At 40.3% G+C, this 27,561-nt stretch overlaps 2 protein-coding genes and 1 long non-coding RNA gene across 6 annotated transcripts; 2 read left to right on the top strand and 1 right to left on the bottom strand.

The window, feature by feature from the left end:
* Positions 1–2,476: 2,476 nt before the first annotated feature.
* On the top strand, positions 2,477–4,271 carry LOC115178410 (golgin subfamily A member 6-like protein 6; the record flags this gene model as incomplete). The annotated part of the gene is made up of 2 exons (XM_029739588.1): positions 2,477–2,657; positions 3,118–4,271. Coding segments are annotated over exons 1-2 (1,176 nt in total), but the record flags the coding sequence as incomplete, so codon positions are not given.
* Positions 4,272–6,492: 2,221 nt separating this feature from the next.
* LOC115178409 (uncharacterized) lies at positions 6,493–18,574 on the bottom strand. 3 transcript variants are annotated; one of them, XR_003872618.1, is made up of 4 exons: positions 18,222–18,574; positions 8,985–9,074; positions 7,988–8,061; positions 6,493–6,825 (listed from the first exon to the last, which is right to left on the bottom strand). It is a non-coding gene; the product is annotated as an uncharacterized LOC115178409 (long non-coding RNA). The 3 variants fall into 3 exon arrangements; XR_003872617.1 differs by lacking the exon at positions 18,222–18,574 and adding an exon at positions 9,289–9,471; XR_003872616.1 differs by lacking the exon at positions 18,222–18,574 and having other exon boundaries at positions 8,985–9,456.
* On the top strand, positions 13,132–27,050 carry LOC115178408 (serine/threonine-protein kinase dst4). Of its 2 annotated transcripts, XM_029739587.1 has the most exons (11): positions 13,132–13,465; positions 13,667–13,738; positions 13,908–14,047; positions 19,319–19,482; positions 24,113–24,443; positions 24,640–24,788; positions 24,862–24,923; positions 25,056–25,211; positions 25,422–25,504; positions 25,680–25,800; positions 25,932–27,050. In XM_029739587.1, exons 4-11 carry the CDS (start codon positions 19,319–19,321, stop codon positions 26,864–26,866), a joined length of 2,001 nt encoding a protein of 666 aa, XP_029595447.1. In that variant the 5' UTR covers positions 13,132–13,465; positions 13,667–13,738; positions 13,908–14,047; the 3' UTR covers positions 26,867–27,050. The 2 variants fall into 2 exon arrangements, with proteins under 2 accessions (XP_029595447.1, XP_029595446.1); XM_029739586.1 differs by lacking the exons at positions 13,132–13,465; positions 13,667–13,738; positions 13,908–14,047 and adding an exon at positions 17,605–18,000.
* Positions 27,051–27,561: the final 511 nt, after the last annotated feature.

Genomic DNA, 27,561 nt, shown 5'->3' with positions numbered 1-27,561 from the left:
AGGGTTGAGGGAAATATAGAAGTACAGTAATCAAACTTTGTTTTGATTTTTATAGTAAGCCAGGTGAGAAACACTGCAGTTGACGTTTTACTGTAGTTTTTTTCTTTTTTTGTATCTAATTATTTTTGCTTTGATTCAAAGAAACCAATGTTGTGATTTTATCGTATTTCATCAATAACTTTCTGATTTTGTTCAATGATTCCACTGTGTCTGTAGTATTCTCTCTACTAGTCCTTTTACAGTGATGTATTTACGTGTAGTAGCATAATGAAACATGTATCACATATTTTGTATTACAATATTTAATGATTGTATGAACAACTTCTGTCACGCCCTGACCAGGTGAACTCTGCTATTTTGGTCAGGGTGTGGCATTTCTATGCTTTATTTTCTATGTTTTGGTTATAGCCTTTCTTTGTGTTTTATTTCTATGTTGGGCTCGGGGGTGATTTCCCAATCAGACAGCTGTCGCTTGTGAAGTCTGATTGGGAATCACATTTAAGTTCCTTTTCCCCCACGATGTTTGTGGGTTGTTGTCTCCTTATTTGAGCACGTAACGTATTGGCAGTGCTTACTTGAGTTTGTGTACATGTTTAATTCTAGTGTGTTAAATAAACATGTATTCGCTCCCAGCTGCGTTTTGGTCCGCTTCCTCGTCTCCCGACGACAAACGTTACAACTTCACCGTGAAACTATCGGTATCTTGTGTGTGGATCATCTAAATGAATGTTCCTATGGAATTTCATGATACATGAGTTATTTGAACCAATGATTCTGCAAGTGCAAGGTTTCTTTAAAGATATGAATGCACAATGCAATGTTTTGAACATTGGACAGCCTGTGTTAGAAGTAATGACCGTTTTGAGTTTTATGTCTAGAGTTTTAAAAAATGACCACAAGGTTTTGAACTTAGTGCCAAAGTGATTGTTAAAAACTGTAACCTTTGGGCAGTCACAAAATGTTTTAATGATATAACTTTCCCTGTTTCCTACTATCTCCATCATACACTACTGTACCAATGTCATCATGGGTTGAAGAACTGAATATGTCAATTGTATTGATAGCTTTCTTTCATTGATTGATTGTGTGTGTGTGTGTGTGTGTGTGGATGGGTGTGTGGGTCTGGGTGTATGGGGGTGTGTGTGTGTGTGTGTGTGTGTGTGTATATATGTGTGTGTATGTATATGTGTGTCTTTCATTGAGCTCCATTCTAAACTCATTCTCCAAAACACGTCAAAAAGGGATACATTTACTAAGTCTGAATCGGCTCCATGATGCAATTATGAGTTTGACTATTCAAGAATAAATGGCTTTATTCTAAAGCTAATATTTTTTGTTGTTGAGGTGCCAACCCCAGACTCCTCTTTTAACCCCAGATTAACACTAAGGTCACCACAAAGTACAGATGATTGATCAGGGCCATCACTGTTGGTTTTTTTTCACGAAGGCTCAACACCCACTGAATATGGCCAGTGTCAGTAAACGTTCGCAAAAAAAGCATAATTAAATTGTTTCCAGAAGCACAGTTGCAGTCACCAACGCTCTGGATAACATAAAAACAGCCTAACCAGCTCTGCTAGGGTGAGTAAAATGGTCAGAGTCAGCTGTTCTTTCATTTGTGTCTGGAAGTAGCAAGGAAGCTAGCCAACGTTAGCCAGTTAGCTTGGGTGCTTGACTGCTGTTGTTAGGTCAGAATGCTCAAATCATCCCTACTCCTCGGCCAGAGCGTCCGGCGTGCGCTCTGAACGCTCCGAGAGCGTAACACTCTGAATTTACGAAGGGACAATCTGACAACGCTCTGAGTTTACGCCCAGAAAACACTCTGGCACTCCAGATAAAATTTACGAACACACCCGTAGAATAAACCAGCCTTTAGTCTTGAAATCTTTGGTTGTTTAGTACATGGCCTCACATGTGAATCCTTAAAGAGATGGCTGGGGTTAAAGTTTAATAGGGTGTGAACACTTCTGAATGGGTGTAGTCAAAGAGGAGTTTTCCAGTATGTGCACCAAAACATTCAAGGGCCATTTTCTCAAAAGTGATTTTACAAGTTGATCAACTTTCAAAGCAGGATTACTTTCCCATTGTCCCTCAAATGCAGTGTATGATATACCATTTTGTAGCTCTGAGTCTCTACCTTTATCCAATGTAAAAAACATCATTTCAAATGTTTCTACATAAGACCAAATCGAGCCGGTCGGTCAAATATCGCTACATTTCTTTGTTTTATGTACCAATCCCAGATTGCTCCTTTAACCCCAGATTAACACTAAAGTCACCACAAAGCACAGATGATTCATCAGGGCCATCACTGCTGTGTGCTGACTTTACCCAATTAGACACTGGCATGGCAGGAATGTACGTAACCCTAGACTCTGCCCTTCTTCAGGTACAGGTCGCTATAGCTACAGGTAAAACACCTCATCTGCATAACTCCTCTTCTTTTCTAGTCTGTGATTTCCCAGAATCGCTGTTGTGCTGTCATAGAGAGGGAAGGAGAGATGAGAGAGAGATGTGAGACACCTTTGTGTATAATACATTTGTTACCCCAGCAGTCCAAGACTGGCAATAATCAGATTCTACAGTGGAACTTTCTGGACTTTTTTTAGCTATTCTCATCTGACCACAAGACAAGATGGCGGCAACATGCAACAAAGGTAAGTGTTTGGTGTTAGTGTGCAGTTCATTTAAATGTTGCCTGTGAATAAACAAAAAAAAACTATATTGAGGTTATGTTTTCCAATTGACCTGTTTATACCTGTCACATTGACCTGTTTATACCTGTCACATTGACCTGTTTATACCTGTCACATTGACCTGTTTATACCTGTCACATTGACCTGTTTATACCTGTCACATTGACCTGTTTATACCTGTCTCATTGACCTGTTTATACCTGTCACATTGACCTGTTTATACCTGTCACATTGACCTGTTTATACCTGTCACATTGACCTGTTTATACCTGTCACATTGACCTGTTTATACCTGTCACATTGACCTGTTTATACCTGTCACATTGACCTGTTTATACCTGTCACATTGCCTTACAGTATTGTGTGTCTACTGATCAATCAGGAGGTTTGATGACATAACATGCTTTATGTCCTTGAACAGACTCTGGTCCCACTACAGATTCCACCAACATGAGGATAGTTCTGCTGGGTACGCCTGGAGCAGGGAAGAGTGCAACAGGAAACACCATCCTGGGGAGAGAGGTGTTTAGAGAGGAGACTGGATCAGGGAAGTGTGTGTTGGGGAAAAGAGAGGTGGAGGGGAGGAGCATCACTGTGATTGACACTCCTGGGATTTACAACACAACACTGACTAAAGAACAACTGAATGAGGAAATGGAAAAGTGCATCTCTCTCTCTTCTCCAGGCCCCAACGTGTTCCTTCTGGTTATCAGGCTGGAGAGATTCACACAGGAAGACAGGAATGCTTTGTCATGGATCCAGGAAAACTTTGGCGAGGAGGCCTTGAGTTACACCATGGTGTTATTCACCGGAAGAGAAAAAGTAACCAGGAAGCAATGGGAGGACTTTGAGAGGACTGAAACAACTAAACAACCAATCAGTGTATGTGGAGGAGGGTATTATGCTCTCAACAGTAAGCCAGAGGTCCACACCACTCAGGTCACAGAGCTGCTGAGGAAGATAGAAGAGATGGTGGAGAGGGATGGAGGAGAGTACTACCTAGAGGAGAGGTGCCAGGAGGCTCAGAGAAAGATCAGAGAGGAGCAGGAGAGGGAGAAGAGAAAGGTGGAGATAAATGAGAGGAAGGGGAAATTAGAGAGGAGAGAGGAAGAGGTGAGGAGGATGGAGGAGGTGTTGAGGAAGTCACTGGAGGAGGTAAAGAGGATAGAAGAAGATTTGATGGAGAGACAGAAAGAGTTACAAGAAAAGAGAGAGGAGTTTAAGAAAGTGGAGAAGAGAACAAGACAAGAGGAGGAGGATAAATTGATAGAAAAGGAGCAGCAGAAGAGAGAAGAGAATCTTCAAAAGGTAAAGGAAGAGGCAAGGAAGCAAGAGAACAAAGTAAATGAAATAGAGGAAGACTTGAAGCTAGCACAGGAACATGTGAGGAAGATCGCAGGAGAGGTGAACGAGATAGAGGAAGTGATGAAGAGAGAAGAGCAGAGGAGGAGTGAGCAGAATACACAGGAGAAGAAGAAAATAGTGGAAGTGATGAAGAGAGAGATAGACAAAAGGAAGAGAGAGGAGCAGAAGAGAGAGGAGGAGAAGAAAATAGAAGAAGAGAGGAAGAGAGAGGAGCAGAAGAGAGAGGAGGAGAAGAAAATAGAAGAAGAGAGGAAGAGAGAGGAGCAGAAGAGAGAGGAGGAGGAGAAAATAGAAGAAGAGAGGAAGAGAGAGGAGCAGAAGAGAGAGGAGGAGGAGAAAATAGAAGGAGAGGAAGAGAGAGGAGGAGAAGAGAGAGGAGCAGAGGAGAGAGGAGGAGAAGAAAATAGAAGAAGAGAGGAAGAGAGAGGAGCAGAAGAGAGGAGGAGAAGAAAATAGAAGAAGAGAGGAAGAGAGAGGAGCAGAAGAGAGAGGAGGAGAAGAAAATAGGAGAGGAAGAGAGAGGAGGAGAAGAGAGAGGAGCAGAGGAGAGAGGAGGAGAAGAGAGAGGAGCAGAGGAGAGAGGAGGGGAAGAAAATAGAAGAGAGGAAGAGAGAGGAGGAGAAGAGAGAGGAGAAGAAAATAGAAGAAGAGAGGAAGAGAGAGGAGCAGAAGAGAGAGGAGGAGGAGAAAATAGAAGAGAGGAAGAGAGAGGAGGAGAAGAGAGAGGAGGAGAAGGAACTCTTGTTATTAGCAACTGTTACAGGTGGGATAGCATTACTAGCTGCAGTGTGTTTTTGGGCCAAACAATAGGAGATTGAAGAAGGTGTTTGATTGAATGGTGAATGCTGATTGAGTGTTTCATCTCCTGACCACATTACTGACACCTACTAATGAAATATTATTGTTCCCATCAAAAAGTTATGTATGTAGAATTATATTCAAGTTCAGATCGTATGTAAATATGATTGACATGTAAAGGTATTGGTATTTAAGGTGATATGAGGGTGAAATGTAGCTTAGCCATTAAGAGTGTTGGGCCAGTAACCATAAGGTATTGCTGGTTGGAATCCCCGAGCCGACAAGGTCGATATGCCCTTGATCAAGGCACTTAACCCTAAAAGCTGCTGTAAGTTGCTTTGGAAAAGAGCATCTGTTAAAGGACTGAACTGTAATATGATATTCATTTATGTCAGATTGACAATTTCATGTTCTACCAAAACTTTTGTTCACCTTGTTTGACCTGGAATCCTCTCTGTGTGTGACACATGACACAAAATATATTTCTTTAAAACAAGGTATATGGTACTGCATCTCCTGGGTCATTGATATTGGATATCACCTCAAAATAAATAAACAGCATATTTGTTTTATAATTTTAACAAAACCAGCCCAGAAACATCTGACATGTAGGTAGCAAACTTGAAGACCAAACAAGTGTTTCTCCTGGCATGCTGCTGTCATACCTAACAATTACTCTACAGATAAATACCACAAGATTAATAATAAGGCAGAGCTAGGGATTTTCCAAAACTGTGTGTGTGTGTGTGTGTGTGTGTGTGTGTGTGTGTGTGTGTATGTGTGTCAAGCCGGCAGCTCAATAATGTGAGAGTTGTTGGCCACCTCTGCTATGTCATCATCATAAAACCAGTTCATCCAGCAACATGCAAACCACACCTCTATAGTTCCTCCTATTCTTTTCTGATCTCTGATGTCCCAGAATCATTTACATGTTCTAATACAGAGGATAGTGGTTTTAAATTAAACCAGTCTACTATTTGAAACATGGTTTACTTTGAGAATTTATCTACGTACAGATATAGGATCTTAATTTGAACACTCTTTTGTTGCAAACTTGTAGCGTATTTTTAAATAGAGTTTTAAAAAGGCTTCTGAAGTTTGTAATTTCAACTTAGAAACTTCAGACTCTCTTTCTACCATTTTATTTTGATCTTCTCTTAATTTCCTCCTCCTCTTTCCTCTCCTCCTCCTCTGATCTTCCTCTGAGCCTCCTGATACACCTCCTTGGTGTAATAGTGTCCATTCTGCTTCACCATCTCCTCTATCTTCCTCAGCTGGGGCCTCATCTATAAACCGTGGGCACATACAAAATAGACCCTAAAATGTGCACGCGCCAGTTTTCACGCAAAAGTTATAATTTGTAATATCTGAACTTGACGTGAGAATGTGCTTTCCTCCCGGAAAACTTTACACCATGTATATGCACAGTTTCTAGTGGTTGAAGTATTTCATTGGAAGAAGGAAAAAGTAGCCAAGTAGCCTGGTAGCTTAGTGCCTTACTCAAGGGCACATCGGCAGATTTTTCACCTAGTCGGGTTGGGGATTCAAACCAGCGACCTTTCAGTTACTGGCCCAACAATCTCAACAGCTAGGTTACCTGCAGCCCCTTTTCAATTAGCAATGGACACATATATTTTGGAAAAGTATTTTATTGCTATTTATAACAAATGTACATAACGTACAAATCAGTCATTCATTCAATAGTTTTGTGTGACTGACCAAGAAGTGTTTGCTAATTGTAGGAGTCATACTTCAGTATCCCTCTATACTTCCTGTTTCTTCAAGTTCAGAACCACCATGATAGAAGCAACAACAAAAACAGGGACAAAGACATAAACCTTCCATAGATGCTGTTGAACTAACTGGTCTGTGGCCACCTTCAGTTTCACTCCAACAACGATTCCAATGATCAACGTCAAGAATCCAACAGTAACCACCATCAGCGCACAATCTGGCTTATCAGCAGCTGTGACACATACACACACTGATTATTAATCATTTAGAATCTGCTGCATTTTACAGCATTCAGCAGATCTGTCATTTAATGATACTTGAAAGAATAAAAACAAAACAAGTGGTTATATTTTACTTTGGCATCCCTGTCAGTTTTATGTTCCCTATTCTGTTACACTACAATAGTACAGTATCTCTACTGAACTGTCCTCTTCTCTATGATAGGGAAGCTGTTACACTACAATAGTAGAGTATCTCTACTGAACTGTCCTCTTCTCTATGATAGGGAAGCTGTTACACTACAATAGTAGAGTATCTCTACTGAACTGTCCTCTTCTCTATGATAGGGAAGCTGTTACACTACAATAGTACAGTATCACTACTGAACTGTCCTCTTCTCTATGATAGGGAAGCTGTTACACTACAATAGTACAGTATCACTACTGAACTGTCCTCTTCTCTATGATAGGGAAGCTGTTACACTACAATAGTAGAGTATCTCTACTGAACTGTCCTCTTCTCTATGACAGGGAATCTGTTACACTACAATAGTACAGTATCACTACTGAACTGTCCTCTTCTCTATGATAGGGAAGCTGTTACACTACAATAGTAGAGTATCTCTACTGAACTGTCCTCTTCTCTATGACAGGGAATCTGTTACACTACAATAGTAGAGTATCTCTACTGAACTGTCCTCTTCTCTATGACAGGGAATCTGTTACACTACAATAGTACAGTATCACTACTGAACTGTCCTCTTCTCTATGATAGGGAAGCTGTTACACTACAATAGTAGAGTATCTCTACTGAACTGTCCTCTTCTCTATGACAGGGAATCTGTTACACTACAATAGTAGAGTATCTCTACTGAACTGTCCTCTTCTCTATGACAGGGAATCTGTTACACTACAATAGTACAGTATCACTACTGAACTGTCCTCTTCTCTATGATAGGGAAGCTGTTACACTACAATAGTAGAGTATCTCTACTGAACTGTCCTCTTCTCTATGACAGGGAATCTGTTACACTACAATAGTACAGTATCACTACTGAACTGTCCTCTTCTCTATGATAGGGAAGCTGTTACACTACAATAGTAGAGTATCTCTACTGAACTGTCCTCTTCCATATGAAAGGGAAGTTTGGGTTTTAATCGCGGTAAAACACTCACCTGAAGACATCATGTTGATGTACTTTTCCTCTGTTGTTTATCCCGAACTCAATTCAACTCAATGAAGAGGATGTCTACAATAAAGCATTGAAATTAGACAATGAAGTGATGTTATTTACTGGTTAAACATAGAACATAGAACAGAATAAACATAGAACTTAGAACACAAAGAAGAATAAACACAGAACACAAGAGAATTAACATAGAACATAGAACAGAATAAACATAGAACAGAAGAGAATTAACATAGAACAGAATAAACATAGAACATGTAACATATAAACATAGAACACAATAACAGATTAAACAGAACAGACTGTTTCACAATAAACAACGAGTCTATTGATTCACCCTTGCTTCAATCTAAGTAACATAATAAAACATCCCCATCATGGAAAAGTGTGCAGCGTTTTCTTTTCTGTTTTCCACTGCTTCTCAATCTACCAAATCCGCCTATATCGGACTTCTGCATCTGCGGTGGAGGAAGGTGGCCGAGATACAGCGCTGTTTTTCAGACCATGCGGCATGCAAAAATCAGTCTTCTCACTAAAACGGCTGTAGAGTCCGAACGGTTTGGCCTACAAACGATGTTCTTCGTTTTGCTCTACGACCTCCACACGTGTTATCAGACTCGCCTGAAGTCAGTACCGCCGATGAACCAACTTCTGTCTGTAGCGTCTGAACGGTTTGGGATACAAACTAATATGACCCCACTATGGAAAGGGGAGATTCTCACAAGCACAATGGTATGTGACGGGACTCATCTAAAGTAACTAGTACCATTTAAAAAAAATGAATGGAGGTATGTAGGTAGTTTTGTGGTAGTTATGTTGGTAGTATTTATGTGTCCATATCTCCTAGATATAGGAAAGTCCCCCAGTGTTTTCCTCATTTACAAAGCAGTACTTGGGACGTTAGCGTGTATCCTTTCATACACATTGTTCAGGTATCCTTGATTCAAATCGAATTTCATCAAACTAAACCATTCAACACCTACCTGTTACTTTGTCCCGTCTGTCTTTGCTGCCTCAGTTAATGTTGTAGTTGATGATATTGTGGTGGTAATTTAAGTTACATTTTCCCTGAACTGAAACCAAGTTGAGAGGAACCACACCCATAGTTAACTACAGCTTAGTGACAGATACAAACCATTACTACCACAGGATAATAACACAAACAGTACAGCAATGACTACACCCTCAACAATCTGGAAGTGCCTTTCAGTCACAATTCTTGTTCTAAAATTAAAGAATGTCCAATAGAACGTTATTTTCACTTTGTTGCTTTTCTCATGTACTCACTATCTCCTCTTGAATTTGTTTAGAGATCTGTAGTCACATGGTATATTAATATCATTCTGTTAGATCTGTAGTCACATGGTCTATTAATATCATTCTGTTAGAGAGATCTGTAGTCACATGGTATATTAATATCATTCTGTTAGAGAGATCTGTAGTCACATTGTCTATTAATATCATTCTGTTAGAGAGACCTGTAGTCACATGGTATATTAATATAATTCTGTTAGATCTGTATTCACATGGTATATTAATATCATTCTGTTAGAGAGACCTGTAGTCACATGGTATATTAATATCATTCTGTTAGAGAGACCTGTAGTCACATGGTATATTAATATCATTCTGTTAGAGAGATCTGTAGTCACATGGTCTATTAATATCATTCTGTTAGAGAGATCTGTAGTCACATGGTATATTAATATCATTCTGTTAGAGAGATCTGTAGTCACATGGTATATTAATATCATTCTGTTAGAGAGACCTGTAGTCACATGGTATATTAATATAATTCTGTTAGATCTGTATTCACATGGTATATTAATATCATTCTGTTAGAGAGACCTGTAGTCACATGGTATATTAATATCATTCTGTTAGAGAGATCTGTAGTCACATGGTATATTAATATAATTCTGTTAGATCTGTATTCACATGGTATATTAATATCATTCTGTTAGAGACCTGTAGTCACATGGTGTATTAATATCATTCTGTTAGAGATCTGTAGTCACATGGTGTATTAATATCATTCTGTTAGATCTGTAGTCACATGGTATATTAATATCATTCTGTTAGAGAGACCTGTAGTCACATGGTATATTAATATAATTCTGTTAGAGAGACCTGTAGTCACATGGTATATTAACATCATTCTGTTAGAGAGATCTGTAGTCACATTGTCTATTAATATCATTCTGTTAGAGAGATCTGTAGTCACATTGTCTATTAATATCATTCTGTTAGATCTGTAGTCACATGGTATATTAATATAATTCTGTTAGATCTGTATTCACATGGTATATTAATATCATTCTGTTAGAGAGACCTGTAGTCACATGGTCTATTAATATCATTCTGTTAGATCTGTAGTCACATGGTATATTAATATAATTCTGTTAGATCTGTATTCACATGGTATATTAATATCATTCTGTTAGAGAGATCTGCAGTCACATGGTATATTAATATAGTTCTGTTAGATCTGTAGTCACATGGTATATTAATATCATTCTGTTAGAGAGATCTGCAGTCACATGGTATATTAATATCATTATGTTAGAGAGACCTGTAGTCACATGGTCTATTAATATCATTCTGTTAGAGATCTGTAGTCACATGGTATATTAACATCATTCTGTTAGAGAGATCTGTAGTCACATGGTATATTAATTCATTCTGGTAGAGAGATCTGTAGTCACATGGTATATTAATATCATTCTGTTAGAGAGATCTGTAGTCACATGGTATATTAACATCATTCTGTTAGATCTGTAGTTACATGGTATATTAATATCATTATGTTAGAGAGATCTGTAGTCACATGGTATATTAATATCATTCTGTTAGAGAGATCTGTAGTCACATGGTATATTAACATCATTCTGTTAGATCTGTAGTCACATGGTATATTAATATCATTATGTTAGAGAGATCTGTAGTCACATGGTATATTAATGTCATTTTGTTAGAGACATCTGTAGTCACATGGTATATTAACATCATTCTGAGAGACCTGTAGTCACATGGTATATTAATATAATTCTGTTAGAGAGATATGTAGTCACATGGTATATTAACATCATTCTGTTAGAGAGATCTGTAGTCACATGGTATATTAATATCATTCTGTTAGACCTGTAGTCACATGGTATATTAATATAATTTTGTTAGAGAGATCTGTAGTCACATGGTATATTAATATCATTCTGAGAGATTTGTAGTCACATGGTATATTAATTCATTCTGTTAGAGAGATCTGTCGTCACATTGTATAATAATATCATTCTGTTAGAGAGATCTGTAGTCACATGGTATATTAACATCATTCTGTTAGAGAGACCTGTCGTCACATGGTATATTAATATCATTCTGTTAGAGAGATCTGTAGTCACATTGTATATTAATATCATTCTGTTAGACCTGTAGTCACATGGTATATGAATATCATTCTGTTAGACCTGTAGTCACATGGTATAAAAATATCATTCTGTTAGACCTGTAGTCACATGGTAAATGAACATCATTCTGTTAGAGAGACCTGTACTCACATGGTCTATTATTAATATCATTATATTAGAGAGATCTGTAGTCACATGGTATATTAATATCATTCTGTTAGAGATCTGTAGTCACATGGTATATTAATATCATTCTGTTAGAGAGATCTGTAGTCACATGGTATATTAATATCATTCTGGAGCATTAGAGGGGCGTGTCCTTACAGGTGTTTAACTGGTGTTGTCTCGACAACTGGCACAGGTAATACAACGTTTAGATTGTTTGAGGTAAGAGACCCAGAAGGGAGGGAGGGTGACCTCACATACTTACTACGGCACCAGTCTAAGATGTGTGTAGTCTACATGTGTTGGTTCACCTGATAGAGTCTAGGATGTGTGTAGACTACATGTGATGGTTCACCTGATAGAGTCTAGAAGGTGTGTAGTCTACATGTGATGGTTCACCTGATAGAGTCTAGGATGTGTGTAGACTACATGTGATGGTTCACCTGATAGAGTCTAGAAGGTGTGTAGTCTACATTTGTTGGTTCACCTGATAGAGTCTAGGATGTGTGTAGACTACATGTGTTGGTTCACCTGATAGAGTCTAGGATGTGTGTAGTCTACATGTGATGGTTCACCTGATAGAGTCTAGGATGTGTGTAGACTACATGTGTTGGTTCACCTGATAGAGTCTAGGATGTGTGTAGACTACATGTGTTGGTTCACCTGATAGAGTCTAGGATGTGTGTAGACTACATGTGATGGTTCACCTGATAGAGTCTAGGATGTGTGTAGACTACATGTGATGGTTCACCTGATAGAGTCTAGGATGTGTGTAGACTACATGTGATGGTTCACCTGATAGAGTCTAGGATGTGTGTAGACTACATGTGTTGGTTCACCTGATAGAGTCTAGGATGTGTGTAGACTACATGTGATGGTTCACCTGATAGAGTCTAGGATGTGTGTAGACTACATGTGTTGGTTCACCTGATAGAGTCTAGGATGTGTGTAGACTACATGTGATGGTTCACCTGATAGAGTCTAGGATGTGTGTAGACTACATGTGATGGTTCACCTGATAGAGTCTAGGATGTGTGTAGTCTACATGTGATGGTTCACCTGATAGAGTCTAGGATGTGTGTAGACTACATGTGTTGGTTCACCTGATAGAGTCTAGAATGTGTGTAGACTACATGTGATGGTTCACCTGATAGAGTCTAGGATGTGTGTAGACTACATGTGATGGTTCACCTGATAGAGTCTAGGATGTGTGTAGACTACATGTGTTGGTTCACCTGATAGAGTCTAGGATGTGTGTAGTCTACATGTGATGGTTCACCTGATAGAGTCTAGGATGTGTGTAGACTACATGTGATGGTTCACCTGATAGAGTCTAGGATGTGTGTAGACTACATGTGATGGTTCACCTGATAGAGTCTAGGATGTGTGTAGACTACATGTGATGGTTCACCTGATAGAGTCTAGGATGTGTGTAGACTACATGTGTTGGTTCACCTGATAGAGTCTAGGATGTGTGTAGTCTACATGTGATGGTTCACCTGATAGAGTCTAGGATGTGTGTAGACTACATGTGATGGTTCACCTGATAGAGTATAGGATGTGTGTAGACTACATGTGATGGTTCACCTGATAGAGTCTAGGATGTGTGTAGACTACATGTGATGGTTCACCTGATAGAGTCTAGGATGTGTGTAGACTACATGTGATGGTTCACCTGATAGAGTCTAGGATGTGTGTAGACTACATGTGATGGTTCACCTGATAGAGTCTAGGATGTGTGTAGACTACATGTGATGGTTCACCTGATAGAGTCTAGGATGTGTGTAGACTACATGTGATGGTTCACCTGATAGAGTCTAGGATGTGTGTAGACTACATGTGTTGGTTCACCTGATAGAGAGAAGGACTGGAGCACACAGCAATAGGAATATTAGGTGAGTGTTTAGTTGACTTGCTGCATGGCTTGCTGATTTACACACACACACACACACACACACACACACACACACACACACACACACACACACACACACACACACACACACACACACACACACACACACACACACAAACCCTAAAACATCACAGTTTGTGATTTCCTCATTCAGTGATATTGTTTTCCATAACTTCCTCAGTGTGGTGTGATAACGTTACTTGTTGTGAGTGTCTCCTTATCCCCGGCTGAGCTGAGATGGATGTGCGTCAGAGTAAGTTCTGAACTTTCCTTGACTTCCTTATTTCCAAATATTAAAAAATACTAAAGATTGAGAAATCACTAAATATCCTGTTGTAGTGCTTTGCTCAGGTTAAACTCCAATGTGTAGAATGTTACATAACAGAACAAAACTCCAATGACTACATTCCCCACCTCACCAGCCAGTTCCACTGGGGGAGAACCCAGGAGGATCAGCAAAGGATCATGGGAGAAAGAGTCCAGAGCCAACTGCTGACTTCCTACAAAGAGGAGCTGGTCAGAGCTGCACAGAGTACTCCTGTGTTTCAGAGACCTACAGTGGGTGAGTGACTCATCATAAAGCAACATACCACATTCCATATTGGCCCCTATATATCTGATATGATTTAGATCTTTAATGGTTTGGTTAGTATTTAGTCAGGGTAATCTGATCCTAGGACAGCTATTAGGACCTGTATTAAAGCTGTACTGTAGTTCCACCTTACTCTTTAATGGTTTGGTTAGTATTTAGTCAGGGTAATCTGATCCTAGGACAGCTATTAGGACCTGTATTAAAGCTGTACTGTAGTTCCACCTTACTCTTTAATGGTTTGGTTAGTATTTAGTCAGGGTAATCTGATCCTAGGACAGCCATTAGGACCTGTATTAAAGCTGTACTGTAGTTCCACCTTACTCTTTTAAAGGATACAGTATATAGACATTTCCCCACCTTGATTGCCCCTATCAATTTCTGCCAGGCCCCCTTCATAGGTCAAAAACACAAAACTGACCTATTCTGATGTATATAGATGGAAGGACTTTGGTGATGGATCATTTTCTTGATGCAATTATGCAACTTTAATTATTAATAATTTGGAAGTGAATAAAAGCCCAATAAAGAGAGAAAAGAAACAGAGAATATAGTGATTATTTTTAAAGAGAGATAAAACCCGCATATTCATCACCAGTGCTAACCTACTTCAGTTAAGACAGTCCTGATATGGGTCTGAACCTGTTAGTCATGAAGGGATTAAAAGTGAGATTCATCCAGAAATATATTTTCCTGATTTCATCTGACCAAGTATTCAGATATTGTGTGACAGTAGTTATGGCCAGGCCAATGATAAGCCTCTATCCTACCCTGTAAAACCATAAAAAATAACAACATTTTATCTTTATTTAACTAGGCAAGTCAGTTCAGAACAAATTCTTATTTTCAATGACGGCCTAGTGGGTTAACTGCCTTGTTCAGGGGCAGAACGACAGATTTGTACCTTGTCAGCTTGGGGTTTCGAACTTGCAACCTTTCGGTCACTAGCCCAACACTCTAACCACTAGGCTACCCTGCCGCCCTAGTGAGGTGCCGGAACAAAAAAATGACCCGAGGGGCTCTGAGGTACCGGAACAGATCATAAAAAAGTGTCTTTATAATAAAGCATTGCATGCACATCATTGCATTTGCATAGTGGCATAGAGCATTAGAGTAGAGGCATAGAGCATTAGAGTAGAGGGATAGAGCATTAGAGTAGAGACACAGAACAGTAGAGTGAGGCATAGAGCTGTAGAATGAGGCATAGAGCTGTAGAGTGAGGCATAGAGCATTAGAGTAGAGACACAGAGCAGTAGAGTAGAGACACAGAGCAGTAGAGTAGAGACACAGAGCAGTAGAGTAGAGACACAGAGCAGTAGAGTAGAGGCATAGAGCATTAGAGTAGAGCGGCATAGAGCATTAGAGTAGAGCGGCATAGAGCATTAGAGTAGAGTGGCATAGAGCATTAGAGTAGAGAGGCATAGAGCATTAGAGTAGAGAGGCATAGAGCATTAGAGTAGAGAGGCATAGAGCATTAGAGTAGAGACATAGAGCAGTAGAGTAGAGACATAGAGCAGTAGAGTAGAGACATAGAGCATTAGAGTAGAGGCATAGAGCATTAAAGTAGAGACATAGAGCATTAGAGTAGAGGCATAGAGCAGTAGAGTAGAGAGGCATAGAGCAGTAGAGTAGAGGCATAGAGCAGTAGAGTAGAGACATAGAGCATTAGAGTAGAGAGGCATAGAGCAGTAGAGTAGAGACATAGAGCAGTAGAGTAGAGACATAGAGCAGTAGAGTAGAGACATAGAGCAGTAGAGTAGAGAGGCATAGAGCATTAGAGTAGAGAGGCATAGAGCATTAGAGTAGAGAGGCATAGAGCATTAGAGTAGAGAGGCATAGAGCATTAAAGTAGAGACATAGAGCATTAAAGTAGAGACATAGAGCATTAGAGTAGAGACATAGAGCAGTAGAGTAGAGACATAGAGCATTAAAGTAGAGACATAGAGCATTAGAGTAGAGAGGCATAGAGCATTAGAGTAGAGGCATAGAGCAGTAGAGTAGAGGCATAGAGCAGTAGAGTAGAGACATAGAGCATTAGAGTAGAGAGGCATAGAGCAGTAGAGTAGAGACATAGAGCAGTAGAGTAGAGACATAGAGCAGTAGAGTAGAGACATAGAGCAGTAGAGTAGAGAGGCATAGAGCAGTAGAGTAGAGACATAGAGCAGTAGAGTAGAGACATAGAGCAGTAGAGTAGAGACATAGAGCAGTAGAGTAGAGACACTTACAGAAGTTGCACTCATGGTGTTTTTTTAACTTGGGTCTGGGAAGAAATGCCTTTTATAAACACATTTCATGCAATTCTACCTCATTTTATATAACTGGAGACTAGCAGAATATTTCAAATTCTGCACAAATGATCTAAATGACAGGCTACTTTGACACTGACAAACTGAGGTCAATAAAGTAAACTAAGTAAAGTAATCCATCAATAGTCTAGGTCTAGGTGTGACATACTGTACAATATGAGGAGGAAATGATAGTCCTAGAAAACAGTGGAGGCTGCTGAGGGGAGGATGGCTCATAATAATGGCTGGAACGGAGCAAATGGAATGGCATCAAACACCTGGAAACAATGTGTTTGATATATTTGATACCATTCCACTGATTCTGCTCCAGCCATTAACACAAGCCGTCCTCCCCAATTTAAGGTGCCACCAACCTCCTGAGCTAGAAAAGCTTTCACTGACTCACCCAATGATGCACAGCTCACTCATTGGCGATGGCCAATACGCTCTTGCCAAAAGCCTCGCTCTTTTGTATTACTTTGTAAAACAATGTTTGCTCATTAGGCCTACTTGGAAGTTTATACAATATTTTGTTAGCCTACAGTCAGATTAGAGTCTTCTGTTTTAAGCAGGAGACATTTGCTTTCCAACCTGTGTTTTCCTGCGATTGTAGCCTATTTGAAATATTGGGAAAGGTTTGTTCTGGCTGCATGCTGTTCACTGACAGATTTTCTGCACGTTCCACGGTTAGGTCTATATGCCTTATGATTGGGCTACACAAACATAAAGAAGCTATTGTTCCTCTGTGGCTAAGTTATAGACCTACTCCTGGTGTAGTATTCAGAATAATTGAATTTCTTTCTGAACAGACAGCAGTAATTTTATAACTTCGGCAAATGTATTTCCATTAATCAGGGGTGCCTTCCCGCGGTATGATTCTATTAGTGTATAAATGATGAAGTGCAACCGTTAAGAGATGAGAGTTGCGTGTCTATTAGAGCAGAGAGAGGGAGCGATATCATAGATCTCTCTCTTACCGCAGCAGCGGCTACGCGTTGGTCTCAAAAACATAAGTCTATAATATTGCGCAAACCATAAAACCGGGCCGGCTCAATGAATGAATTTTAAGAATATCAGGTGGGGACTGAAAATCTACGTTTTACAATTACGTTTTTTTAGGGGGCAGGAGAGTTAGGTAATGAGGAGACAACTCAAATTAACTCTGGTTGCTTTTATTATAATGTTTTACATTACAAACAGTGATGTTATTTCTCATGTAGATGTACCGGATCCGGCTCAAATTAAGCACTGCGCATGTCTAGATCAACCAAATATACACGATCAAAGAATAACTTATGTACACAAAAATAGTGAGCCATAACTGGGGCACGAACCCAGGGACTGTCAACCCAACACCTAAAGGATAATATCAGGTCACTACAAATCTCAACAATGTTGTTATTGTTGTTGCCTTTGTGTAACATAATCAGTAAATCCCGCATGAATTATATTTCACCAGAAATGACGTGATAGCAAATGGCATAAGAGTGGAAATCCCCTCTACTCCCAGATAAAGAGCAGCCAGACTCTTTTCCTATAAACTATCCGTGAGTAATTCATGCTTCGCTAAACTGAACCAAGAAGCCTTAATCGATTTTCACACGATTGGCCAACAGTTTCAATAAATCACACCAAATGCAGGTACGTGGTTGTTTCATAATGATCGCTAATAACATTTTCTATTGAATAACATTTACATTATTTAGGTCGAAGAAACTGTCAGATGCTGAAATGTAACTTCCGTATCTTTATTTTGTACGCTAAAAATGAGTCTAAAAGTTTGCATTGTCAAAGACATGAAAACGCGATCACATTAAGATAAATATTAAAACGTGTAAGTGTTTCCGGGTGAATTTACTTACCATTTGCCGGTTTTCAAAGTATTTGACAAAGACCATACAGTATGAAGCTATTCAAAAACGGATGGCGTACTTTAGTCTAACGCAAACTGCGCATGTGCGGGCCGTCAACTCAAAGGCACTCATTCGATATAAAGTTTTTTACGAAAATGAAAACGTGTCAGTTTTTACTTTCAAAGGTTGGAGTAATACCATGTTCAACTACTTAAAACATTGGCTCCAATCTAGGTTGTGCCTTTAGATTTCGAGAAAGTTGACAATTTCGGAAGAATCTTTCACTTCTCTAATTGACTTCTGAAACCACAAAACCCGGCCTGGTCTGTTTGGCGTGTATCGCAATCTTTCCCGGAAGTCTTAGTCTTGCACCTCTGGGTTTCGAAACTCTGTATTTGACTGCCAAGAAAGCGCGAAGCCGAAAAGTTACATCCGTTTATTTAGAACTACAAACATGAACTACAACTCCCACCAGCTGTATAATGTCTCTCTTTCGACAGTTTGCCGGTCTTATTAAACAACTTTCTTTTGCATTTTATAAATGTACATTCATTCAGAACCCCCCCACCCAATATGAATGTAATTTTATATAAGCTCTGGCATGTGTCAGTAATGTCTGACCAATGGAACATGACCATCATTTATTTAAAATGCAGTTAAATAAATGATGGTCATGTTCCATTGGTCAGACATTACTGACACATGCCAGATCTTACAATGGCTGGATAGCTATTTTATATATCAGCTAACTACATCATATGTTATAGCAATCTGATGCCCAACGGCACAGTTGATGATATGCCACTCAACCATTGGTTGATGAATGCAACCGCTGTGCAGGGGAAAATGACCTTTAGGACATGATACTGAAGTATAGCGAAATGTTAATTTCACAGGTTATTGACATGCGAATCCCAACACAGAGTTTAATTGTTTAGTGTAATATATATATAAAAACTAATTTGGCCAAATAACTGAGTTGCGATAGTCTGTTATCTACTTTTTGTGTCAACTCCATATCTTGACTGTAAATGTCTTCATGCTATTTTGATAAGTCTGAGTTAAAGTATTTAACATCAGTGTTTTTAAATATTTTTTTATGAAAGATGGCGCTGCCGCTACCCAGCAGCCCGGCACTGGACTTGATCGGTAATGACAGCCTGCAGGACTGGGAAGTGATTGGTGGAGGGGGATTTGGACAGATCCACAAGGCCAGGCATATAAAGTGGAGGTTTGATGTGGCCATCAAGTTGCTGCATTATGATGATGGGTAAATATGACCATTCCACAGCCGTGCATAAGACAACATGTTAATTCTGTTTGCTCCGGTGCATTCACAATCCCTAAATAAGGGCCCTGGTCAATATGAAAGAAAACTAATTGAACTGCATTACATTTAAAACATAATATATACTACTGTTCAAAAGTTTGGGGTCACTTAGAAATGTCCTTGTTTTTGAAAGAACAGCACATTTTTTGTCCATTAAGATAACATCAATTTGATCAGAAATACAGTGTAGACATTGTTAATGTTGCAAATGAGTATTGTAGCTGGAAACGGCAGATTTATTTTTATTTTTATGGAATATGTACATAGGCGTACAGAGGCCCATTATCAGCAACCATCACTCCTGTGTTCAAATAGCACGTTGTGTTAGCTAATCCAAGTTAATCATTTTAAAAGGCTAATTGATCATTAGAAAACCCTTTTGCAATTATGTTAGCACCGCTGAAAACTGTTGTTCTGATTAAAAAAGCAATAAAACTGGCCTTTTTTAGACTAGCTGAGTATCTGGAGCATCAGCATTTGTGGGTTCGATTAGTCATTTACAATATTAACAATGTCTACACTGTATTTCTGATCAATTTGATGTTATTTTAATTTACCAAAATGTGCTTTTCTTTCAAAAACAAGGACATTTCTAAGTGACCCCAAACTTTTGGACAGTAGTGTATATGTTTTAATGATGTCAACCATTTTGATTAAAGGTGCAATCTGTAATTTATTTCTGGTTTAAAGTGCTGCCCCTACAGTCTTTGTTAAATAGTTTTGTTGTTGTTGTTGCTCTTAGGTCAAATGTATTTACGTCAAGGTACCACTAGGGGAAGTAAAGGTTTCTTTAAGGTTCTAGTCCATGTGTCAAACTCATTCCACAGAGGGTTGAGTGTCTGCGGGTTTTCACTCCTCCCTTGTACTTGATTTATGAATTAAGGTCACTAATTAGTAAAGCACTCCCCACACCTGGTTGTCTAGGTCTTAATTGAAAGGAAAAAACAAAAACCTGCAGACACTAGGCCCTCCGTGGAATGAGTTTGACACCCCTGCTCTAGTTCATGAGCCAGGGGGGTCGGACCGGCTCACTTGGGGTGGCGATGTCTCATAGAGATTTTTGTTGAAGGTCTTCGTTGAAGTTTGAAAATGTGTGATAGCAGTGTAGCAATGGGAGCTTTTCTCTGTGTTATCACTCTTTTATTCATCCATCCATCCCATCCATTTTTCCCATCGGGATTTTATCCTATGACAAACAATGCCAGTATACAAGAAGTTACTGATCACGTATTCCGTCATCATTGGAAAGCTAAGATTCACAGCTATTCGTCAGACACATTTTCGGAATGTTTAGGTCAACAGAAATGTTAGCTTAGACCTCTAGGGTACACATCAGAATTACCTGTATAAATTGCTTTAACAAGAAAACAAGAAAACAAGTAGTTCTAAAATATCATGAAATTACCTTTCAACTTATATGTAATATAACCATCTTTGAAAATACCAGCTACAACCATTAAAACATTGCTGAAATTGTACCATTGACATTCCACGAAGAGAGGAAGCTATGTTTTTGCATTGTATCTTTGGTGATAGAGGCACCACATTTCACACACACAGCTAGAACAGGGTTTAAAAAACATTTGTAGATACAGGGCTGAAGGGTCAGTCTAGAATATGTGGAAGGGGTGAACCTACACTCTTAGAAATAAGGTTACGGTTAGGGTACAGTATTTTTCCCTGGGGTACAAAAAGATATCAGGGACTCTGTTTTACGTAATCATGGCTCTCTCCGGATATACTGTCCCCGTCCATTCAGCCAGCGGGGTTCTCCGTCCATCACATGGACAGGAAGAAAGAACCCTCTGGGGAAAAAGAAAACGAGGTGTTTGTTTCATGATTAAGTCACCGTAGTAACGTACAAGAAGTCAAGTCCTTTTGTTCTCTCGATCTGAAATACCTCACCATCAAACGGCGCCTGTATTACCTCCCAACCTTCTTCGGTCATCGTCACTGCTGTGTAACCCCCCCCCCCCCCCCCCCCCCCCCCCCACACACACACACACACAGACACCCCACTGTGACGGCTCTCAATTAACTACATTGAACTTTGTGCAAACTGGAAACCGCATATCCTGAGGCCTTTTTTATTGTATCTGGGGACTTTAATAAAGGAAATCTGACAAATGCTGCCAAAGTTTTATAAATACCTCCTCTGCTACTCTTGGATCTTGACTATTGCTACTCCCCCTTCCAGGAAGGCGACAAGGCCCTTCCATGCCCTCCCTTCAGCAAATCAAATTTTGCTCCTCCCTTCCAATAGGCAGAAACTTAAACAGTAAGTACCCGTGGTAAAGACTGTTCAATGATGGTCTGACCATTCAGAATCTATGCTAAGAATGTTGTCCATCAACTACAGCTCATCCTTCAACACCATTGTGCCCTCCAAGCTCATCACTAAACTCGGGACTCTGGGTCCGAACCCCGTCCTGTGAAACTGGGTCCTGGAAGTAAGTAACAACACTTCTGCCACACTGATCCTCAACATGGGGACCCCACAAGTGTGCATGCTCAGCCCCTTCCTGTACTCCCTGTTCACCCATGACTGTGTGGCCAAGTACGACTCCAACTCAATCATCGAGTTTGCTGACATCACGACAGTGGTAGGCCTGATAACCACCAATGAGGACACAGCCTACAGGGAAGAGGTGAGTGTCCTGGCAGAGAGGTGCCAGGAAAATAACCTTTCCCTAAACTTCATCCAAAGGAAAGAGCTGATCATGGACTTCAGGAGACAACAGAGATCATCCACATCGACAGGGCCACAGTAGAGATGATGAAAAGCTTAAAATTCCTCGGCGTGCACATCACTGACACCCTGCTGTGTGACTTAAAATCTATAATGCTGTGTGACTTAAAATCTATAATGCAATGTGACTCAAAATCTATAATGCTGTGTGACTTAAAAACAGTGATTCCTGATTTTTCTGTGCTTTTCTATAACTGTCATCTATGTAAATGATGCAGACGGCTTATGAAAAATGAGTTTGTAAATCCTTAAGAGTCTATTGACTCACCCGTGGAGCCTTTTTCTAACATGGCCGCCTAACAACTCAGTGTGGTTTTATTTGATCACCCACATGAAATACTAGGGTAAACTGGTCCCGTGTAGCTCAGTGAAATACTAGGGTAAACTGGTCCCGTGTAGCTCAGTGAAATACTAGGGTAAACTGGTCCTGTGTAGCTCAGTGAAATACTAGGGTAAACTGGTCCCGTGTAGCTCAGTGAAATACTAGGGTAAACTGGTCCCGTGTAGCTCAGTGAAATACTAGGGTAAACTGGTCCCGTGTAGCTCAGTGAAATACTAGGGTAAACTGGTCCCGTGTAGCTCAGTCCATTTTAGGGTTCTAGATAGCACATTTTTTCTAAGAGTATAAACACTGTAGTGAAAGAAAATGTAGTATATACCATAGTAATTCATGTGGTGTTTTTGCTAATTGTAGTATACTGTAGTATTTATTATTTATTTTTTTATTTTTTTGCGGATATTACCGTAGCTTTTACTAAAGTGTTTTAGTTGTTGTTGTTTGTTTTACATAGAAGTGCAGGCTTTCTACTTGAGGAAACCGACTGGTGCAATATTAAAGTAGCACATGTTCCATAAACTGTAGAACTGGAGTCTGAACGGATAATTCAGAGCTTCTGCTCTTTTCTTTAACCTTTTATGAAAACAGTTAATAATATAACATTGTATGTCATTTGAATAAGCTCACACCCATGACTATTCACTTGTACATATCCATTTAAAAATGTTTGAAGGTAAAATATTCAGAAGTCATCAATTCATACAGCTTTTAAGACACCTTGTTACCACAATTCTGTGAATAATGTGACATCATAATGTGACATCATAATGTGACAATCATAATGTGACATCATAATGTGACATCATAATGTGACATCATAATGTGACATCTTTATATATCTGGGTCATGTGGTTGTGTGTTCTACATCACTATGGACATTTTAAGACATTCTTGGGCGTACTACAATTATATTTCATACAGGTGTGGTCATGCAAAATTAATCCAATAAGACCCCATTGAGTTGTTTGGCGGCCATATTGGAATAAGTCTTCTGTCGGGTTAAGTCCTGTGATGGCCCTGTATCTACAAATGTTTTTTAAAACCCTGTTGTTCTAGCTGTGTGTGTGAAATGTGGTGCATCTATCAACAAAGTGTACAATCCAAAAACATAGCTGATTTTTAAACAATAGTTGTATCTGATCCTTTCAAAGTGGGTTATGTTATATATCATTTGAAAGGTAATTTAATGACCTTTCAGTACCACTTGTCAAACAAAGTTAAAATGTATCAGTTTCCTTTTTAAAGAAATTTATACAGGTCATTCTAATATGTAACCTAAAGATATGAAAATATGTCTGATGAGAAATATGTCTGATGAGAAAATGAGTCTGATGGATAGCTGTGACTGTAATCTTTCAAATGGAATATGATTAAAGGGTATACAGTATGTGATCAATAACTTGTTGGTCTGGCTCATGGACTATAATCCCTGTCTTTATCCCACCACCCCACCCCGACCCTCCCACACTCACACCTCATTCCAGCTCTAGCACTTTCCTGCTTAAGGAGGTAAAAAATATGCAGAAGGGAGGGAGCCCCCATGTGGTGAGGATTCTGGGGGTGTACCAGGGGTGCCCTCCATCTCCAGGTAGAGGCCTCTCCACCCAGCTGGGTATTGTGATGGAGTTAATGAAGATAGGCTCACTGGCCACCCTCCAGGCCAGCCTCTCTGGCCCCCCACCCTGGCCCCTAGCCTTCCGCCTGGCCCACCAGATCGCTCTGGGAATTAACTTCCTTCACAACCTCCCTCAGCCACTTCTTCATCGCGACCTAAAGCCCAATAACGTGCTGCTGGATGACAACCTTAATGCAAAGGCAAGTCCCAAGATCCTGAGTCTCTACTAGTGGTGAGATACGTCTGAACTATATGCAGTCGTCACTACCCACTGGCAGTATACACATTTACTGAACATTACTATTTCTGTTTAGTCTATGTGAAGCCCATCTCTCTCTCTCTCACTCTCTCTCTCACACGTTCACTCTCTTTCTTGCTGTCTCTCTCTCTCTCTAGCTTACAGATTTTGGCCTTGCTGAAGTCTCCCATAGTGTTTTGAAGACGTCCAGAGAGGAGCCTGGGAAGGAAGGAGGCACTCTAAGCTACATGCCCCCTGAGGCTTTTGAATCATCGTATGAACCAACTCGAGCCACTGACATCTACAGGTACACCACAGAGAGACAGCACTCAGAAAGTACCACGGACATTTGATAACTCTCTCTATTTCCTCTGTCTCAGTTACGGCATACTGCTGTGGTCCATCTTCACTGGAAAAGAGCCCTATTATGCAGATAACCCTCGTAAGTGGTAGTGTCACTGTTAAGCACACACACATTAACACACACGTCTTCCTCTCCATCTCTCATCCAGCTCACCCGTCACTACTCACTATTATTTAGACTTTCTTGTTCTCTTATTTCGCTCTCCTGTAGATCTCCAGTCCAGTATGGTGAGGTTCCGGGTCCCCATGGGCGACAGGCCTCCTCTGGAGGCAGTGGACAGGGACCAGGCTGGTGGGCTGGGGGAGATGGTGGACCTCATGGTGAATTGCTGGGACCAACAGCCTTCGAATAGACCCCATTTCCTGGGTGAGACTACAGGAAGGTTGTTTATACTTTGCCCTGTCACTTGATGAGTAACAGGTGTCATTAATCATGATAATTAACCTTTTTGTATACCTTGGTATGTTGTTTGGTTGTTCGTATTGGAACCCAGGACCAAATACTGATTAGACATTTATGTCAGCGGTCTGTCACAAGAGACTATTTGGTTGTTAACTCTTTTTGCTTATTATTCAGATTGCCTCACTGTGACAGAGAGAACATATGAGAGGCACAAGCAATCAATAAACGACGTTGTCCATCAAGTGCTCCTTAAACTGGTACTGTACAAGACACTCTGATTCAAAGCCTCCAGTTCTATATGTGTAACATTCACATATAGCAACATAACTGAACAACTCCTCATTTTAGCTCCACCTTCTCTCTCTCTCTCTCTCTCTCTCTCTCTCTCTCTCTCTCTCTCTCTCTCTCTCTCTCTCTCTCTCTCTCTCTCAGGAGGAGGAGAGGATGAGGAGACAGGAGGAGGAGAGGGTAAGGAGACAGGAGGAAGAGGAGAGAGAGAGACAGGAGGATGAGAGGATGAAGAGACAGGAGGAGGAGGAGAGAGAGAGACAGAGTAAGCACATTTTTTGTTGTTATAATCATCAACATGACTATGTACTGTAAATTACATTATTTGATTAATTTACTTGATAATTTATTCAGCATATAATGGTGCCTCTATGTTCTTTTTTTTTTAATTCACAGAAACTAATCTAGCTCATCTGAGGATAGTTCTGGTGGGGAAGACTGGAGCAGGGAAGAGCGCAACAGGAAATACCATCCTGGGTGGGGAGGGGTTTAAAGAAGACTCCTCCCCTGAGTCTGTGACTGTTCAGTGTGAGAAACAGAGTGGAGAGGTGGATGGAAGGAAGATTGATGTGATTGACACGCCAGGACTCTTTGACACATCAGTGACAATAGAGAAAATGAAATGTGAACTAGAACGTTGCTTCTATATGTCAGTCCCAGGACCCCATGTGTTCCTGCTGGTGATCAGACTGGGGAGGTTCACACCCGAAGAGCAGAACACTGTGAAGTGGATCCAGGAGAACTTTGGAGAAGAAGCCTCAAAGTACACCATGGTGCTGTTCACTGGAGGAGACCAGCTGAGAAAAAAATCTGTTGAGCAGTTTGTAGGAGAAAGTGTTAACCTCCAGAATCTCATCAGCAAATGTGGAGGTGGATATCACTCTGTCATCAATGACAGTGACAGTAGCGCCAACCCTGACCAAGTCCCAGAGCTGCTGAAGAAGATAGAGGAGATGGTGATGAAGAATGGAGGACAACACTACACCAATGAGATGTACCAGGAGGTCCAGAGGAAGATCGAAGAGGAGGAGGAGAGGAAGAGAGAGGAGGAGAGGAAGAAAAAAGAGGAAGAAATGAAGAAACAAGAGGAGGCGATCAGGAAACGGGAAGAGGAGGTGAGGAGAGAGGAGGAAATGAAGAGAGAGGAGGAGTTGAGGAGGATAGAAGAGGAGAGACAGGAGGAGAGGAGGAAGATGGAAGAGGAGAGACAGGAGGAGAGGAGGAAGATGGAAGAGGAGAGGAGGAAGATGGAAGAGGAGAGGAGGAAGATGGAAGAGGAGAGGAGGAAGAGGAGCAGGAGAAATTGGTTCGAGCGGGTTTTAAACCTTTAACCTTGTTGTGGCCAGCACCATGCTCTAACCCACTGAGCGGAACTGTGTGTACTTTCATCTTTATACAAACATTAACCAGACTTTTAACGTCATAACATGACATAATCATACCAATCTTCAACTTTCCTTTCACATTAAATCCCTATTATTCAATAAATATAAAAACATGCTGATTATTACTTAACTGGGTCGTTGATTGTAGTCTTTACTATCTGTAGGAAGGTAATTCACTCTGGATGAAAAAATATGCTGTCTGTTTTCTATGACTGTATATGGCTCAGCAAATGATAAACGTACCCTAACCCTCCTTTGAGTTTCAGTCACCAGCAGCATCTCCCACCTAAATTCATGTTTTTTCTGGTCGTTAGTGTCCACTGTCCAGCAATGTTATTTAAGCAATAACACACAAGGGGGCGGCAGGTAGCCTAGTGGTTAGAGTGTAGAGGTGGCAGGTAGCCTAGTGGTTAGAGTGTAGAGGTGGCAGGTAGCCTAGTGGTTAGAGTGTAGAGGTGGCAGGTAGCCTAGTGGTTAGAGTGTAGAGGTGGCAGGTAGCCTAGTGGTTAGAGCGTTGGGCCATTAACCGAAAGGTTGCTAGATTAAATCCCCAAGCTGACAAGGTAAACATCTGTCGTTCTGCTCCTGAACAAGACAGTTAACCCACTGTTCCTAGGCCGTCATTGTAAATAACAATTTGT

The sequence above is a fragment of the Salmo trutta genome, chromosome 38 (assembly GCF_901001165.1).
Source record: "Salmo trutta chromosome 38, fSalTru1.1, whole genome shotgun sequence".
Taxonomy (NCBI): domain Eukaryota; kingdom Metazoa; phylum Chordata; class Actinopteri; order Salmoniformes; family Salmonidae; genus Salmo; species Salmo trutta.
Note: the sequence above shows the minus strand (reverse complement) of the source record. Positions and strands in the feature narration are given on the sequence as shown.